Source organism: Dermacentor albipictus, chromosome 2 (assembly GCF_038994185.2).
Source record: "Dermacentor albipictus isolate Rhodes 1998 colony chromosome 2, USDA_Dalb.pri_finalv2, whole genome shotgun sequence".
Classification (NCBI taxonomy): Eukaryota; Metazoa; Arthropoda; class Arachnida; order Ixodida; family Ixodidae; genus Dermacentor; species Dermacentor albipictus.
Genome location: NC_091822.1, coordinates 3,649,671 through 3,668,196, shown reverse-complemented (window position 1 = coordinate 3,668,196; position 18,526 = coordinate 3,649,671). Strand labels below are relative to the sequence as shown.

The following is an 18,526-nucleotide window of genomic DNA, read 5'->3' as shown; positions in this document are numbered from 1 at the left end:
GAGCAGCGTAATCCTCAGGAGACTATACTTGTGCAAAGAAAGGCGATGCAACCCTTTTCTAACGTTGTAGCGAGAACGCGCAGCGATATATCGTGCACCAAGAGTTACGCGACGCGTGTCAGTTTCAGAAAAAGTCTTTATTGCGAGCAGCGTAATCCCCAGGAGACTATACTTGTGCAAAGAAAGGCGATGCAACCCTTTTCTAACGTTGTAGCGAGCACGACCTACTGGAACTCCAGACCTGCACAGATATCCGGCTTCTATGGGAGCAGCTTGCGCCCACTTTCGTTCAACCGACTGCCGTAGGTGGCGCTTTTATAACCTGTTCGTCTGCTACGCGGTGGGCAGTTGTGCGGCGTTGTAAGTAGTACGGCAGCTGTTGTGTTGCGACGAACTGCTTCTCTAGTTGACGATTTTTGCTAACACAGTGACAGAGATGTCACAAGGCTTTGATCGGTCACTTGGCTCCAAAAGTTGACTCCCCGAACCTAAAAAATGTCAAAGCGTGTAGTCCGCTGCTCTCTAAAATAGCGTTAAATAGCCACTCCCACTGCCTTCTTCAAGGAGATTATTATAGATCGCAGAGTTCGCAACGTAACCAACAGTTTCATTGTACACGTTGTAAAATTGGCGTCTGCGCTCTTTAGAAACTTGAAGCCACCGTAATGTTCGACGACAGAACGATTACCACTCATTTTAACTCTTAAAAGTTGTCCGTGAATGCGTCACGAGTTCAAAAAGTGAATTACGCACACAGCTTCACTGCGTGCGTATCTTCAGCACCACCGTTATGCTGCCGCCGTACTACGCAGAAAAGCTAGCTTTACAGTTTGAAAAGAGTTCCGTGACACGATTTTTAAGGCCTGCACTGCAGCACGTTTTAAAGCACTTAATATTTTGCAAGCTTTCTACTGAGCTAGATATCCAACGATATTAAAAACAAGATATGCTCACCTTCCCTTGAAACAGAATCGATCAGACTATTGCACATATCGGGTGGAGGACTTACTAGTGAATACTTTTACTATACTTTTACCAGATCATCTTCCTTTCACTACGGCACACAGTAGTAAATCCTAATGTCATCTACGACATTAGGCTGTCTGTAACCAACTAAAGAAAGCTAGATTATCCTATGAATATTTTTAAACAATTTTTCCACTCTCTTAAGGAGGCTAGGAAAGGGAAATTTATGCCGTTGATCTAGCATTGCAGCGGCCACTTATGCTCGTTGTTTACATTTCTTGCACCGCTCATCCTCTTCTAGTTTCACTATTCAAACGCAAAGCATTCGCAAATATGTCTTCTTTTGTATATTTGTGAATTTATTCATTTACCGCCAAAACAAGCGCTTTGTGCCTGCCGAAATGGCAAGACAAGCGCTGAACAGATCGCAGAAGCAGACGACAGCGAACAGGTTATGACTAGCGCCACTCTGCTTGTACGTTCTTTCCCTAGCGGCAAAAGGGGCGAACTAGACCAGGCGTGCTGGAGGAGGGAGATCTGTGCAGGTCTGTAGTTCAGTAGGTCGTGGTAGCGAGAACGCGCAGCGATATATCGTGCACCAAGAGTTATTCGCAACTCCAGCAATTCATGCGACACCTAGCGGCAGTAGGGAGAAACGAAATACAGAGGTCCAGTCGCCGTGTGTGCCGTGGAGGCTGCTGTCGCGGACGGAAGAATGAAGCTGCTAGCAAAGAAAAAGCGAACGGCCAAGCAGTTCTGCTGTGTTCCTCGGTGCGTGCCAGCGAGATGGAAGGACCGCGATATTTCCGTTCACGCACTTCCCTCCGAGTGGAAAGGCTGAAGCCGCAGAACCAGGTGGATCGCTAACCTCCGCATCGGCAAGGCTGTGACGCTTACAGTGACTGTTTGCTCACGGCATTTTGCACGGGATAATTTCTCCTTACCAGGTGAGACACTATTGTGAACTTGTGAACTCGACCCTAATGCATGACCATTGTGCGTGGCCATTATACATGTCACTGTGTCACCTTATGTAAACACGTTTCGCATTGCGGGCACTGGCGATTGGGATATGCATTATTTGCTGCATATGTTAGCCGCAACGCGAAATTCGAGCACAGGTTCGAGACCTGTCACAGCGGTTTCTCCGAGGAACGTCTCTTCTACACTCGTTAACCACATTGGCTGTAATTAGAGCTCATGTTCGACGCTTCACAGCGGTTTCTGCGAGCAACGTCACCTCTGCGCTCGTTGGCTACACCCGGCTGTAACTCGGGAGGCTTTTGATGCCCAGCACGTCTCGCGCAACTTATACGGGCGTCGGAGATTCAAATGTTTACGAATGATGTACTAGCAAGTTCGGGAAGTGTTGAGTGTAAACGTGCCACGTATGTGGCATGCTAAAGCGGAATAAATATCATGCGTGGTGCGGATGAACTTGCAGCACAGGCGCACTGCACGCGGGCACTTCCCAGCGCGACTGATTACGAATTTGCCACTTGCACTTGAGAATCTCCGACGTGCTCAAGAGTGGCCATATGACACTGGTATTTCGCACCGACGGCGAGCCTATCGCGTTCATTGCAGAAGTTTGCCACTTACGCGGCAGCCACATGTCAATTTTACACGCGTTTGCTAGTTTCGAGGAAAATTTACGGCGTCCGCCGTCTACTGACGTGTCGCATATGTATGTGCAGTATTAGTACCTAAGCTAGCTTTATCTGTGTTATTAAATCATCCCCAACTCAGTGGCATAACTACTCCGGTCATGTGGTGGTGTTTGCACCTGTGTACTTTGTGTTATGAGCAGCTTTCAACTACGTTTTGCAGATGCTACATTCGGTGTACATCGTTGCATAGCCTTGCACACTCAAACCGTGCTTCATTTCCTTGCAAATGCTTTTTTATAAATATTGTAGCTTTGTTTCTGAGGTAAAAAGAAAAAAAATTCTGGCTGCAGCCCATATTGAGGCACAACAAAGCATAAACAATTCATTTATTTTTTCAGATGTAGCATGTCAAAGACAGCGGCTGAAAAAAATGCAATACCAACTGAAAACCTGCCAAGGACGTCATGTTATGATGAGAACAAGGATGCTCATATGAAAGAGCTTTCACTGGCAAGACTTCGCCGACGTGTGTATCGGTCAGCCAGAGTAAGTTAATTTGACTACATGGTGCAGCACTTATATGCTTATGGTACATACACCATGTCTACAAGCATGCAATAGATGTCAACACCTTTTAATGCATTACAGAATGAATCAAGCAAAGAAACTGTTGCCTCCCCATTAGAAGCAAAGGTGTTGCCCCATGCACCTGTCAGCACGACCACCATGGTAAATTGGCTGCCTGCAACTTGTGCACACATTGCTTCACCACTAATTCCTTGGGATTAAACTCTGACATTGCAGGACGATCTCCCATCCCCTGACCGCAACAGCATGGACCAAATAAGTGACAAAGGAAATATGGTAATTTCTTTTTGTATATGTATGTGTTGTGGTAGCTGTCTTTACCTAGACGGTGGCATGCTTTCTGGATTTACATCGTAAAAGCATTGTAGCACGTGGTGTGTGATGGGTGCACATTAATTGCAACTTGTGCACACATTGCTTAACCACTGGTTTCTTGAACTGAACTCTATCTGACATTGCAGGACGATTTCCCATCCCCTAACAGCATTGACCAAAGCCTTGCAAACACCATAAGGGACAAGGACATAGCAAATATGGCAATTTATTTTTTCTATATATTTGTGATGTGGTAGCTGTCTTTACCTAGCCGGCAGCATGTTTTCTGGATTAATTCGTGAAAGGATTGTGGTGTGTGATGGGTGCAAATTAACTGATGCAAAAAGCTTGGCTTTCCTACTTCCAACATTGAATTTAATACACTGACGTGCATTATTGGAATGACAAAAAGAAGCTGCATTTCGCGTCAGATATGTCAGACATTACAACTCTTGCTTTTGTTTTGTGACAGGAATGTGCTTGCCAACCTGGCCTCCAGACATTAATGGCAGAGTACTCAAGAGAAGAAAAAGACGTGGCAAATTTCCTACTAGAAATGGCTTCACGGACAAGGCTTACAGAAAGCAAGGCTGCCCAAGTGACATCGGGTACTTTTCCACAGAAGTTTGTGAACACGATAAATAGTAGCGACGTAAACACATTCACAGGCCTGCCATCATTCGATGTTCTGAATGTTCGTGTGACGTGCTACACAAAAATTCATCCACTTTCAGGACGGCACCAGTTATGTGTAAAAACAATTGCATTGACATTGGTGAAATTGAAGCATATTTCCACTGCATTCTTGAGTCACCTTTTTAACTGTTCTCTAACTACATGTAGCAACATAATTGCAGAGACTGCTCAGTTGATGTGTGAAATTTTAAAAGTAACTGTGGCTGTGCCACCAAAAGATGAATTCCAGTGGCGCGTTTGCATATTCGGCATTAGGTGATTCACCTGAAGTCGTGCCATGGCTGGCGATATTGCAAGTAGCCTGTATTGCATAGAGGCATTTGTGCGTGTGACCTTGGCTCCATCAAAGCGTGGCGGCCTTGAGAGTAAGTGCAGTCTTCTGTTTGGAAATCCAGCATTTTTTATGCCACTCAGCCACTTCATACTTTTCAGACACGGTCGTTGCCATGTGATCTACATGCTGCACTTGTTTGCATTGGCCAAACCTGCAGACTTCAACTTCAACACACTTTTTGTAAATTAGCAATGCACATTCTTTTGCAACTTGTATTCTTCATTGAAGTGCTGATTTACACTACGCATTCTGATGCAAGTTTTCATCTTATGGTATTCCGAGATATTTGCAGTTCACTTATGATCTGTGTGCATAGAGTTGTGGTTATTCTTCAATGGCGGTTTGTTGTCCCTTTCCTTACTTGTATTTTTTCACAAAATAAACCACATGCACTCAATATTTTGTTCACTGTACTTGCCTCATACGTTTTACTCAAGCCCATTTTTGTTGCACTTTTTAGCATATGAGGGTATATCTGGCCAAACAGAACATGAGAAGTAACATGGAACAGTGTCAAACCTGCATACGATGAGTATTTAAAAAGTTTGGCCACCAGAGTTGAGTACTCTGAAAGAATGGTTTGATTCAAATGACCCCAGCTGGTATATGTACCATAATTTATGCTTCTTCCCAGTTTGTTGAATACAGTGCAAATGGCTGTCCTGGGAAGCATAACTAAACCACTGGTAATACAACATGGGGAGACACTTGTGCAGACTTAACATCAGTGAATGATAATTATTGACCTCCAGAGAGCATATAGAGCTGTCCTTACTATCAACATATCAATAAATGGAAAGTAAGTGACATAAAAGTTTAACATGCACTTAAAGCACTTAACAAACACTTAAAGGGGCACTGAAACACTTCCAACTGATCATAGTTACCTCACTACAAAAGGACACCGCCTGCTGCAAAAATTTTTCGAATCATTGAACTGTAAGCGGAATTAGTAGTTATTGCACTGATGCATTGCTTTCTCCTTTCGCCTCAGCTAGTGTGCTGGAAGCTACACGGTGCATGGCAAGGTAGCAAGGTCCTGGTCAAGTTTTTTTTTTTACACATTGCTACTTGTGGTTCAGGCATGTGTGGCACTCTCTAAACGCGAGATGGACGCCTGGAGCTACATCACTTACTGAGACCAATAAATACACACGGCTGTCTGATCGTCCTGCGAACAGAGCTTGTGGTGGTCGTGGTATCTATATCATGCGGCATGCCAGTTTCAGGGCCCCTTTAAGAAGGGCACTAACAAAGACAACAAAAGTTGGTTTCATGAGTTCTGCCTGAGTCGCCACTGATATCACGCAGTTGCTCGAGCACAAATTGTGAAACAATAGCGTATGAGCCATAGGAAACGAACAGTCATGTCGGCAAAAAAAAGAAAAAGAAAAAAGCAGGATATGTATTGTGATAGGTAACCCCAAGCGCCACAGCACAAGGTGAAGCTAAGTTGCAGTTCGGCACATAATAGGATCTCTTCTGCTTACAACGGTGCACGCACATGAACATTCCACTTTACTACGATCTTTGCACTATGAACAGCATTGAAACGCAATGTAGAGACGAAACGTTAAAGGGACTGACAACTACACCAAATGTTCCAGGATAAGGTGCCAGGAGAAACAGCCGAGATGTGCTTGCACTTTTGCGACAATCCAGCAGTGCACGAACACTTTGCCTCCACGATCGATGGGTCCCGGAATGCGTCGGCGATTCTCACCACAATCTCGTGCGGGTCCGCTGTCACGCCGTAGGTTTGCACACACGCGCGACCACTTCTACTTAATTACTCTTTGTACCACTGGTGCCGACTAAAATGAGGTGCTCGACGTCCACTACCCGTTCTCCCCCCACAAAACAGCGCGAATTAACATCGCAGTGCAACAAACTTAATGTTTTCACCAAGGAAAGCGTACGCGGGGACCTCCGTAAAGCCGCCATACTGCACAGTGTAGCCAGACCGGGTCAGGCTCCGCAGCGCCCCCTAATGTTGATTTGAGTTGCCATATTCGCAACTCCAGCAATTCATGCGACACCTAGCGGCAGTAGGGAGAAACGAAATACAGAGGTCCAGTCGCCGTGTGTGCCGTGGAGGCTGCTGTCGCGGACGGAAGAATGAAGCTGCTAGCAAAGAAAAAGCGAACGGCCAAGCAGTTCTGCTGTGTTCCTCGGTGCGTGCCAGCGAGATGGAAGGACCGCGATATTTCCGTTCACGCACTTCCCTCCGAGTGGAAAGGCTGAAGCCGCAGAACCAGGTGGATCGCTAACCTCCGCATCGGCAAGGCTGTGACGCTTACAGTGACTGTTTGCTCACGGCATTTTGCACGGGATAATTTCTCCTTACCAGGTGAGACACTATTGTGAACTTGTGAACTCGACCCTAATGCATGACCATTGTGCGTGGCCATTATACATGTCACTGTGTCACCTTATGTAAACACGTTTCGCATTGCGGGCACTGGCGATTGGGATATGCATTATTTGCTGCATATGTTAGCCGCAACGCGAAATTCGAGCACAGGTTCGAGACCTGTCACAGCGGTTTCTCCGAGGAACGTCTCTTCTACACTCGTTAACCACATTGGCTGTAATTAGAGCTCATGTTCGACGCTTCACAGCGGTTTCTGCGAGCAACGTCACCTCTGCGCTCGTTGGCTACACCCGGCTGTAACTCGGGAGGCTTTTGATGCCCAGCACGTCTCGCGCAACTTATACGGGCGTCGGAGATTCAAATGTTTACGAATGATGTACTAGCAAGTTCGGGAAGTGTTGAGTGTAAACGTGCCACGTATGTGGCATGCTAAAGCGGAATAAATATCATGCGTGGTGCGGATGAACTTGCAGCACAGGCGCACTGCACGCGGGCACTTCCCAGCGCGACTGATTACGAATTTGCCACTTGCACTTGAGAATCTCCGACGTGCTCAAGAGTGGCCATATGACACTGGTATTTCGCACCGACGGCGAGCCTATCGCGTTCATTGCAGAAGTTTGCCACTTACGCGGCAGCCACATGTCAATTTTACACGCGTTTGCTAGTTTCGAGGAAAATTTACGGCGTCCGCCGTCTACTGACGTGTCGCATATGTATGTGCAGTATTAGTACCTAAGCTAGCTTTATCTGTGTTATTAAATCATCCCCAACTCAGTGGCATAACTACTCCGGTCATGTGGTGGTGTTTGCACCTGTGTACTTTGTGTTATGAGCAGCTTTCAACTACGTTTTGCAGATGCTACATTCGGTGTACATCGTTGCATAGCCTTGCACACTCAAACCGTGCTTCATTTCCTTGCAAATGCTTTTTTATAAATATTGTAGCTTTGTTTCTGAGGTAAAAAGAAAAAAAATTCTGGCTGCAGCCCATATTGAGGCACAACAAAGCATAAACAATTCATTTATTTTTTCAGATGTAGCATGTCAAAGACAGCGGCTGAAAAAAATGCAATACCAACTGAAAACCTGCCAAGGACGTCATGTTATGATGAGAACAAGGATGCTCATATGAAAGAGCTTTCACTGGCAAGACTTCGCCGACGTGTGTATCGGTCAGCCAGAGTAAGTTAATTTGACTACATGGTGCAGCACTTATATGCTTATGGTACATACACCATGTCTACAAGCATGCAATAGATGTCAACACCTTTTAATGCATTACAGAATGAATCAAGCAAAGAAACTGTTGCCTCCCCATTAGAAGCAAAGGTGTTGCCCCATGCACCTGTCAGCACGACCACCATGGTAAATTGGCTGCCTGCAACTTGTGCACACATTGCTTCACCACTAATTCCTTGGGATTAAACTCTGACATTGCAGGACGATCTCCCATCCCCTGACCGCAACAGCATGGACCAAATAAGTGACAAAGGAAATATGGTAATTTCTTTTTGTATATGTATGTGTTGTGGTAGCTGTCTTTACCTAGACGGTGGCATGCTTTCTGGATTTACATCGTAAAAGCATTGTAGCACGTGGTGTGTGATGGGTGCACATTAATTGCAACTTGTGCACACATTGCTTAACCACTGGTTTCTTGAACTGAACTCTATCTGACATTGCAGGACGATTTCCCATCCCCTAACAGCATTGACCAAAGCCTTGCAAACACCATAAGGGACAAGGACATAGCAAATATGGCAATTTATTTTTTCTATATATTTGTGATGTGGTAGCTGTCTTTACCTAGCCGGCAGCATGTTTTCTGGATTAATTCGTGAAAGGATTGTGGTGTGTGATGGGTGCAAATTAACTGATGCAAAAAGCTTGGCTTTCCTACTTCCAACATTGAATTTAATACACTGACGTGCATTATTGGAATGACAAAAAGAAGCTGCATTTCGCGTCAGATATGTCAGACATTACAACTCTTGCTTTTGTTTTGTGACAGGAATGTGCTTGCCAACCTGGCCTCCAGACATTAATGGCAGAGTACTCAAGAGAAGAAAAAGACGTGGCAAATTTCCTACTAGAAATGGCTTCACGGACAAGGCTTACAGAAAGCAAGGCTGCCCAAGTGACATCGGGTACTTTTCCACAGAAGTTTGTGAACACGATAAATAGTAGCGACGTAAACACATTCACAGGCCTGCCATCATTCGATGTTCTGAATGTTCGTGTGACGTGCTACACAAAAATTCATCCACTTTCAGGACGGCACCAGTTATGTGTAAAAACAATTGCATTGACATTGGTGAAATTGAAGCATATTTCCACTGCATTCTTGAGTCACCTTTTTAACTGTTCTCTAACTACATGTAGCAACATAATTGCAGAGACTGCTCAGTTGATGTGTGAAATTTTAAAAGTAACTGTGGCTGTGCCACCAAAAGATGAATTCCAGTGGCGCGTTTGCATATTCGGCATTAGGTGATTCACCTGAAGTCGTGCCATGGCTGGCGATATTGCAAGTAGCCTGTATTGCATAGAGGCATTTGTGCGTGTGACCTTGGCTCCATCAAAGCGTGGCGGCCTTGAGAGTAAGTGCAGTCTTCTGTTTGGAAATCCAGCATTTTTTATGCCACTCAGCCACTTCATACTTTTCAGACACGGTCGTTGCCATGTGATCTACATGCTGCACTTGTTTGCATTGGCCAAACCTGCAGACTTCAACTTCAACACACTTTTTGTAAATTAGCAATGCACATTCTTTTGCAACTTGTATTCTTCATTGAAGTGCTGATTTACACTACGCATTCTGATGCAAGTTTTCATCTTATGGTATTCCGAGATATTTGCAGTTCACTTATGATCTGTGTGCATAGAGTTGTGGTTATTCTTCAATGGCGGTTTGTTGTCCCTTTCCTTACTTGTATTTTTTCACAAAATAAACCACATGCACTCAATATTTTGTTCACTGTACTTGCCTCATACGTTTTACTCAAGCCCATTTTTGTTGCACTTTTTAGCATATGAGGGTATATCTGGCCAAACAGAACATGAGAAGTAACATGGAACAGTGTCAAACCTGCATACGATGAGTATTTAAAAAGTTTGGCCACCAGAGTTGAGTACTCTGAAAGAATGGTTTGATTCAAATGACCCCAGCTGGTATATGTACCATAATTTATGCTTCTTCCCAGTTTGTTGAATACAGTGCAAATGGCTGTCCTGGGAAGCATAACTAAACCACTGGTAATACAACATGGGGAGACACTTGTGCAGACTTAACATCAGTGAATGATAATTATTGACCTCCAGAGAGCATATAGAGCTGTCCTTACTATCAACATATCAATAAATGGAAAGTAAGTGACATAAAAGTTTAACATGCACTTAAAGCACTTAACAAACACTTAAAGGGGCACTGAAACACTTCCAACTGATCATAGTTACCTCACTACAAAAGGACACCGCCTGCTGCAAAAATTTTTCGAATCATTGAACTGTAAGCGGAATTAGTAGTTATTGCACTGATGCATTGCTTTCTCCTTTCGCCTCAGCTAGTGTGCTGGAAGCTACACGGTGCATGGCAAGGTAGCAAGGTCCTGGTCAAGTTTTTTTTTTTACACATTGCTACTTGTGGTTCAGGCATGTGTGGCACTCTCTAAACGCGAGATGGACGCCTGGAGCTACATCACTTACTGAGACCAATAAATACACACGGCTGTCTGATCGTCCTGCGAACAGAGCTTGTGGTGGTCGTGGTATCTATATCATGCGGCATGCCAGTTTCAGGGCCCCTTTAAGAAGGGCACTAACAAAGACAACAAAAGTTGGTTTCATGAGTTCTGCCTGAGTCGCCACTGATATCACGCAGTTGCTCGAGCACAAATTGTGAAACAATAGCGTATGAGCCATAGGAAACGAACAGTCATGTCGGCAAAAAAAAGAAAAAGAAAAAAGCAGGATATGTATTGTGATAGGTAACCCCAAGCGCCACAGCACAAGGTGAAGCTAAGTTGCAGTTCGGCACATAATAGGATCTCTTCTGCTTACAACGGTGCACGCACATGAACATTCCACTTTACTACGATCTTTGCACTATGAACAGCATTGAAACGCAATGTAGAGACGAAACGTTAAAGGGACTGACAACTACACCAAATGTTCCAGGATAAGGTGCCAGGAGAAACAGCCGAGATGTGCTTGCACTTTTGCGACAATCCAGCAGTGCACGAACACTTTGCCTCCACGATCGATGGGTCCCGGAATGCGTCGGCGATTCTCACCATAATCTCGTGCGGGTCCGCTGTCACGCCGTAGGTTTGCACACACGCGCGACCACTTCTACTTAATTACTCTTTGTACCACTGGTGCCGACTAAAATGAGGTGCTCGACGTCCACTACCCGTTCTCCCCCCACAAAACAGCGCGAATTAACATCGCAGTGCAACAAACTTAATGTTTTCACCAAGGAAAGCGTACGCGGGGACCTCCGTAAAGCCGCCATACTGCACAGTGTAGCCAGACCGGGTCAGGCTCCGCAGCGCCCCCTAATGTTGATTTGAGTTGCCAATGCGACGCGTGTCAGTTGCACATATCGGGCGGATGACTTACTCGTGAATGCTTTTACTATACTTTTACCAGATCATCTGCCTTTCACTACGGCACACAGCAATAAATAGAATATTTGTAATCAAATAAAAAAACCTAGGTTATCCTATGAACCTTTTTAAACATTTTTTCCAGTCTCTTGCGTAGGCTAGGAAATGGAAGTTTATGCCGTTGATCTAGCATTGCAGCTGCCCTCTATGCTCGTTGTTTACATTTTTTTACACCGCTTCTCCTCTTCCAGTTTCACTATTTAAACGCAAAGCATTCACAAATATGTTTTCTTTTGTATATTTGTGAATTTATTCATTTACCGCCAATACAAGCGTTTTGTGTCTGCCGAAATGGCAAGACAAGCGCTGAACAGATCGCAGAAGCACACGATAGTGAACAGGTTATAACTAGCGCGACTCTTCTCATACGTTCTTTCCCTTGCGGCAAAAGGGGCAAACTAGACCAGGCGTGCTGGAGGAGGGTGATCTGTGCAGGTCTGGAGTTCAGTAGGTCGTGGAGCAGACATATTGTTGCAGCCAACCTCTAGCCAATCTAAGCCAATCCTACCCCATGTAGCGCGCTTGCCCGCTTGCTGTCGTTGGCCAGGTCGCACAGCGGTCGTCGCGAACACCTTGGACGTATTGCCGTTGTCGAAATCTGAGACGCGTCGACTGTCCTTGGCCCGAGAGGCAAAACGAGTCTCCACGGGGTTTGTATTTGCCATTCTTTGTGAGGTCAGAGGTACGGCGGGACAGTAACCATGGCGCTCGTGACCGGTGCCGAGCTGCGGCGTCTGCTGCATCCGCACTACCTGGTAAACCTGCTTCTGGCGGCATGTTTCCCCGTGCTTCGGTTGGTGCGGCCATTCTGTGATGTGCTGTTTCCGGGCGGCGATTGCCAGCTTGACTTTCGTGAGACCGAGATCCTCACGTTCGTGGCCGTGGTGGTGCTCTTCCGAACGCGCAAGACGGGCGTGGTGCGCCTGCTACCTTATCTGAGTACGGCATGTATGTATGCCAAGGTAGGACACGTTCATCGTGCTTTCATGCCCCTAGCGTTGGTGCAAAATGATGGATATGCATCTGGCGAGTGCAGCAGCGTAGCCACAGCACGTCACGAAGACCCCAGTGGCGCTCAAACAGCACGCTACGCTCTGCATGAAAGTCTCTGCAGGGTCTCGTTTTTTTAGCATTATTTCTCTAAAGATGCAGCTATTTTTAGATGCAGTATGTTCAACGTCAGGAGGAGTCGATTTGAGCGGGCAATTGCTTCCGTAATTGATGCATTCGATAGTGACACATTTGTTCCTGGATGCCTGCTGAATTCGGTAGTTCTGGGTGGATGAAGCGGTTGCACCTGTTTACAGGTGGCCGGCCTGCTGCTCTTCTTCTACTGGGACCCGCGGCTGGGCCTGGTGTACGGCGCTCTGTGCCTGCTCCAGCTGCTGGTGCTACCCGAGCCGCCGGCGTACGGCGGGCCGGACCCTGTCCTGTACCTGGACGCCGAGAGCTTCGGCGAGCAGGTGCAGCGCGGCGACCGGCGCGTCTGCTGGCTCGTCGCCTTTTACGCCCTGTGGAGCCCCGCCTGCGTCCAGATGGCGCCGGCGTTCGCCCAGCTGGCGGCGCGTTACGCGCTCGACAACCTGCGCTTCGCCAAGCTGGACGTGACCCGCTTCCCCGACCTGGCGCACGCGCACCACATCAGCACGGCCGCGCTGAGCCGCCAGCTGCCCACGGTGCTGCTGTTCCGGGGCGGTCGCGTGGTGGCGCGTCGGCCCGATGCCCAGGGCGGCAAGCTCGCGCCGTTCGCCTTCACCGAGGACAACATGGCGGCGGCGTTCGACCTCAACAACCTGCACCAGGAGTGCCGCCAGAACCCGATCCGCAAGAAGCCGGCCGGGAAGCAGAGCTGAGCTCGCACTGTGCCAAGTGGACTGCCTTGTGGGACCAGCCGCGAGCAGTTTGCCAAGTGCAGAATTGGTGAACCACTGTCTGCGCATGATGCTTGCAGGGACAGTGACTATTGGGGCAGAGCCTAGAAAATACACAATTCTATTAAGTGTGTACCATGCATGCCAGAGAACGGATCGTGGTCTGCAACATGCTAGTCAGTAGGTAGCAGGTTGAAAACATTGCACGGGTTTTGGACGCTAAGTTTGAAATGTAGGAGGCCATTCATTCCAGTATTGTATGGAGTACCATTTTGCACATATGAGACCACATACTGGAAATTTATACTTGCCATTTGATGTTGAATTCCAATGGCAGATCGCGAGCGCTCGGCCGGATCACGAACGGAGCGCGTCACCCCGACGAGATCGCTCTCATCTGCTCACACCATATCTGCGAAGGGAATGCGTGCGCTCCCGCGGGGGCACTTAGTACAGGAAAATCAAGTGAGAGGGCGCGAGAAAAGAGAGAGGAACAAGCGCTTGGAAGCGCAACCCACCACCCCATTTCACTGGCCGTGTCAGAAGAATCATCACTCGACTTGGAAATCGTACTGTCTGAGTCGGACCTGTCTAGGAGCGCGAACAAAATCGCACGGTGCGAAGCAGCGTCCACGTTTCCCATGTCGTCCATAGCTGCCTGCGACCGGAAACAGGCGACCGTGACAGGAAGCAGAGACGGGTGAAGGAAATATGTCACGAGGACTTGCGGTCACATCTGCCGATTTCGGCGGAGCAAATATTTTTGCTCCACAGAGCAATCCGGGATCAGCGGCTGGTCCCAATCTGCCATTGGAACACACAGCTCACGCTCCCATTCTGCCATTGGAATAGGATTGCTCCACACAGAGCAGACAAACTTGATCTAGATCTGCCATTGGAATTCAACTTGAGATGAGCTTGCTCTGGACACTGGACAAAGTACTGGATCATTATCTACACTAAGGTTGAGATTTAGAGAGAACAACTAATTAGTATTATAGCACTGATTAGCACTACAATTAAACATAGAGGGCTGGAGGCTACTTCATAGATTATTTGCGGTATTGGCCACCTTGGTTCAAGGAACCATGGAATGTACAGCTAAATTTTTATTCGGTGTTTACAGAAGTTCTCATCTGCTCTACATATCCATGCATGAAGACTTCTCTGTATAAAATGAATTTGTTGTTGTTGCATTATTGTCTATTACAAATCAAAGACATCAAAAAGAGTAGGCAAACAGTTCAACATGTGAAAGGCTGTGGTGATTTTGCCTGTTTCTGCATATGAAAAATTACTTAAAATCTAATTCCTTCAAACAGGCATTCACTGTGGACTAAGTCTAAGTTCCCACACCGCCCAAATGCATTCATAGAGAGGGGTCACTGTAGCCCCTCCCTGTCCCAAAATTTACGCAAGATTTGAATGTTGTGCCATTTGTACATTAAAGTGTTGCCAAGAAAAAAAAAGACAAAGACAAGCACTACACGAAAGAACAGTGTTTTTATTGTTGAGGAATATTTTAAAATTAATAAAAGTTTGGCAGCTGCAGTTTGCAATTTTCGTGCAAGATATGGTCAGAATAGTGATTTTATCTGTGAAGAGATTGGGGTTATTTGAAGTCTACGGTTCATTCCAACAAGCCCATGATCACCCATGCCTTGGAGGAGATTGAGTGCTGTATCAACAAAATTCAGCCACACTTATGCAAAACAGCCATGGAAAATTTCGACAAAAGAGTGTGTATGTGCCAGCAAAGCCGTGGAGGCCATTTACATGACATGCTATTCCGTACATAACCCTATGCTGTGTACTTTATGAATCAATGAAGAAGTTACAATATTTAATTATAAACATGTTTTCTGTCAACAATACTGCTTGCATGAACTTTGGGACACCCTATATGATTGGGCATTTGAAGGTTCAAGTGTAGCATCTGCCTCAGCTTATGCAAACTAGCTCCCAGACTTTCTTGTTTCAAGAAACACCACCACCAAAAGCCTACAAGGCATCCCACTTTCTTGCTTCAACAATAGAAATAAAACAAAATGTATGTAAACAAGCAGTTGCTCATGGAATGCCTGGGCTTTAAAGTTGCCATGTTGGCATTTAGTGCGCAGAAAGCCAAAATGGTTCATAATCATTATGCCACAAAGGTGTCCTGTAATATATATTTAAATAAATAAATCAGCATAAGCATGAGTGAGTGATCAGGGCAATTGCATTGATGAAAATTCAACAGGGTTAAGAAATGTGAATCCCAGAAAGCTGTCTTGAGACTCGGGGGGTTTCCATGCAACCAAGTTTATTGCCTCGCAGTTTACAAGAATGTCTAGCTGAGTAGCATTTTTTAGTGTGAAATGCTCCTTTCCAACCAGTTTTTTGCAGGGAGTATCCGCAATCCAATCTAGGTAGCTTGAAATCCACTGCAAGCCGTTAGAGGTGGGATCAAACCCTGGCTCCATTGTGCAGCTGTAGGTAATATGCCAATGTGCTAGTGACTGAGCTTATTGGCCAGGTGCATGCCACTATGCTTTGCTTGTCATGTGATGCGAATGCAAACACTGGCTCGGAAGAGTAGTTGCTTGTGCGTGTCGTGCAGGCAAGACCAAATAGAAGCAAAAGAGAGTCCTAGGGAGAACGTTGCCACATAGACAACAAACTGAAGTGGCCCCGAGCCAGAATGGCACCCATCAGAACGAGTCCTTCCAGCAAGGTCACCCATGTTTCCTGCATTGTCACAAAGATCGCAGAGGAGGTGCCATCCTGACGAGATTGCTTGTGCCGGTGCTCTGGCATTGGGTGTGACTGCAGTCTAGGCTGTTTTCAGTGTACTCCCAGTGCTGAACACCTGGTAAGGGAGAACTGCTTGTTGGGTCAGTTTGTGCCCCAGAGGCAAAGCAACACTTGGATGACAACAGCAATGGCAAGCACAGCCAGTGATTCTTCAAGTTAGATTGTCCTACTCAAGAATTCATCTGTTATTTATACACACATTTTTATCATACATTCCATAGCAGTTGGTGGTTGTACAGATTCCACTTAGGATGGCGAGTTGGTCTAAGTTCACAATGGCAGCATAAAGCACTAAAGTGCTTTGCACTTGTGCATGTAGCTCTTTCCGCTAACCACACACATATCTTCCTGGAATTCGGTGCTTTGCGATGCACTCACGCTGTGCACATGTACTGCACTATTTGCATTGCACACACGATCAGATCAGGCAGGCCTGTCCAAATGTTGAATTAGCATCAACCTTTTCCGATAAAGCAAGTATGCCTTGTGTGAAGGCGATAACATAATCCTGATAATTTTGTCAGAGAAATCACCAGCAAGAAATAAAACAATGCTAGTCTGTTGCTGCACTCATGCTTTGTGTGCCGCATACTACATGCAAATGATATGTGTGCTGATCAAGAATAGAATACTGGGCAAGTCGGAATAGGATTCATGAAGCGGTGTTCACACGTGGGACTTCTGCCGAGGATATTGGGTTGGGCCATCCATGATGTTTCCAGCGAGCCTCCTCTCCCTGCCTCGCGAGTACCAAAGTAGTGCACCCCATCGCTGAGCAGATGCACACGCGAAGGCTGGATGCATCTCTGGGGATAGGGGAGCATTTGTAGCTCTCGAGCAAGTGTTCCCCTCGTCCCTGTGAGGAGCTCCAAGGGGCCATCTGATGAAGGTGTGATGTTGCGGTGACATGGTGCACTCTCCTTGCAGGGTAGTGGCAGATTTCTCCTCATAATGTACAGTGCAGAAAAGACACTGACAAGCCTATGTCGCAGCGCCAGTCCTGTCTCTTAATGTTTTCCTGCATGTTTATGTGCTGTAACAGTACGAAGAATGCTCCACAAACTAGCCCACCAGCTAATATTATTGCAGTTGTGTGTAATATTCGAAACATCATAGTGTGTTGTAAGTTGTCACCGGGGTTGCTTGCACCCACGCAGTGGAGCGTGAATCTGCTTTTTGAACTGTGGATGCCCAGATTCCTTTCTTAATATTAGTGTTTTATGTCTAGCAGAAGCTGCTAAATGGCTAATTTGCTGCTTACCATTATGCACTTAATGCAATCTTGACCTGATCGAAAAAGCACCAGCAGCTGAAATACTCAATGAAAAAAACAGAAAGGAAAAGAAAATGGCATTTGTCAAAGGCTCACATGCTCAAGCCGACTTGACAGCCAGTCTAGTAATGGGACTCTTCTTTGATCTTCATCAATTTTTCTGCTGGATAGCTGAATAAACTCTGTGCAGTCATTACCGTACAGCGATCTAAAATATGTTTGTTCCGTGACAGGTGGTTTTGTTGTGAGGCCTAGAGTGCAGGCTGCCTTAATTCATCTTGGGGATATAGTGAAAACAAGAGAAGTATGTAATATTTGTGCCTGCCCAGTGCCTTTTTTTAATAATGGTTTGTGCCCTTTCCTGAAAACCAACCTACAAACTTAGCCAACCATGTGTAAGACCACTTTGTTCTGGCGTACCAGCACTGGGCTGATGTAATGTAATAAGTCCATTCCAATTATTTTTCACTCCACACTGTCATTAGTCTTCCTATGTTACAACCAGGATTGGTCACTCATAAGCAGTGTAAAGGAATAGAAGTCGGCAATAAAGAACGATTACATTGTGTAGACCATGGCCTTTAGACTTCGCTGTAGCTGTGCAATTTTCATTTTAATAAAAAGTCTCGGCTTGATTCTTTGTGGCTTCATCACTGTGATCATGAAATGGTCAGCACTAGCATCACACCTTTTGCAAAGACTGGCAAGACTACTCACTTCCAGCCTTGGCTATGCTTTGCAAAGACACGATTCTGTAACATAGGGCACAAGGTTTATGCATTAAAATTCATGCTGAGCAGCTGTGCACCAAATGGCCTGCACCATCAGCCTTACACCTTTTCCACGGCATACACCCTGCATGCAGATAGCAGCTGTATGAATGTTAATGTGTAGCATGAGGGCATTGTGCAGTCTATGACATGCCGAGTAAAGGGTGCATGTCACAGATTTATTGCATTCCTAAGTTTGAAGGCCACAAGAGAATATTTAGATAGCTTGCCAGATTGCTCTGTTACAGACCTGCTAGCCTTAT

At 46.0% G+C, this 18,526-nt stretch overlaps 1 protein-coding gene and 1 long non-coding RNA gene across 6 annotated transcripts; both read left to right on the top strand.

Annotated features, from left to right (window-relative positions):
• The first annotated feature begins 1,591 nt into the window (after window positions 1–1,591).
• On the top strand, window positions 1,592–9,852 carry LOC139055853 (uncharacterized). 5 transcript variants are annotated; one of them, XR_011511946.1, is made up of 7 exons: window positions 1,592–1,913; window positions 2,975–3,122; window positions 3,225–3,305; window positions 3,381–3,440; window positions 3,952–6,859; window positions 7,921–8,068; window positions 8,171–9,852. It is a non-coding gene; the product is annotated as an uncharacterized lncRNA (long non-coding RNA). The 5 variants fall into 5 exon arrangements; XR_011511945.1 differs by having other exon boundaries at window positions 3,225–6,859; window positions 8,171–8,251; window positions 8,327–8,386; window positions 8,898–9,852; XR_011511944.1 differs by having other exon boundaries at window positions 3,225–3,440.
• A 2,121-nt stretch (window positions 9,853–11,973) lies between these two features.
• Window positions 11,974–18,128, top strand: LOC139055852 (thioredoxin-related transmembrane protein 2 homolog). Its single transcript, XM_070533416.1, has 2 exons — window positions 11,974–12,515; window positions 12,861–18,128. The coding sequence occupies exons 1-2, from the start codon at window positions 12,255–12,257 to the stop codon at window positions 13,404–13,406; spliced, it is 807 nt and encodes a 268-aa protein (XP_070389517.1). The 5' UTR covers window positions 11,974–12,254; the 3' UTR covers window positions 13,407–18,128.
• The last annotated feature ends 398 nt before the right edge of the window (window positions 18,129–18,526 follow it).

What these genes read in the sequence shown, in the direction of transcription:
- LOC139055852 (XM_070533416.1), top strand. Translation starts at nt 12,255, where the DNA reads ATGGCGCTCGTGACCGGTGCCGAGCTGCGGCGTCTGCTGCATCCGCAC. An exon ending in CGGCATGTATGTATGCCAAG is followed by an intron (nt 12,516 to 12,860) that starts GTAGGACACGTT and finishes ACCTGTTTACAG; the next exon opens with GTGGCCGGCCTGCTGCTCTT.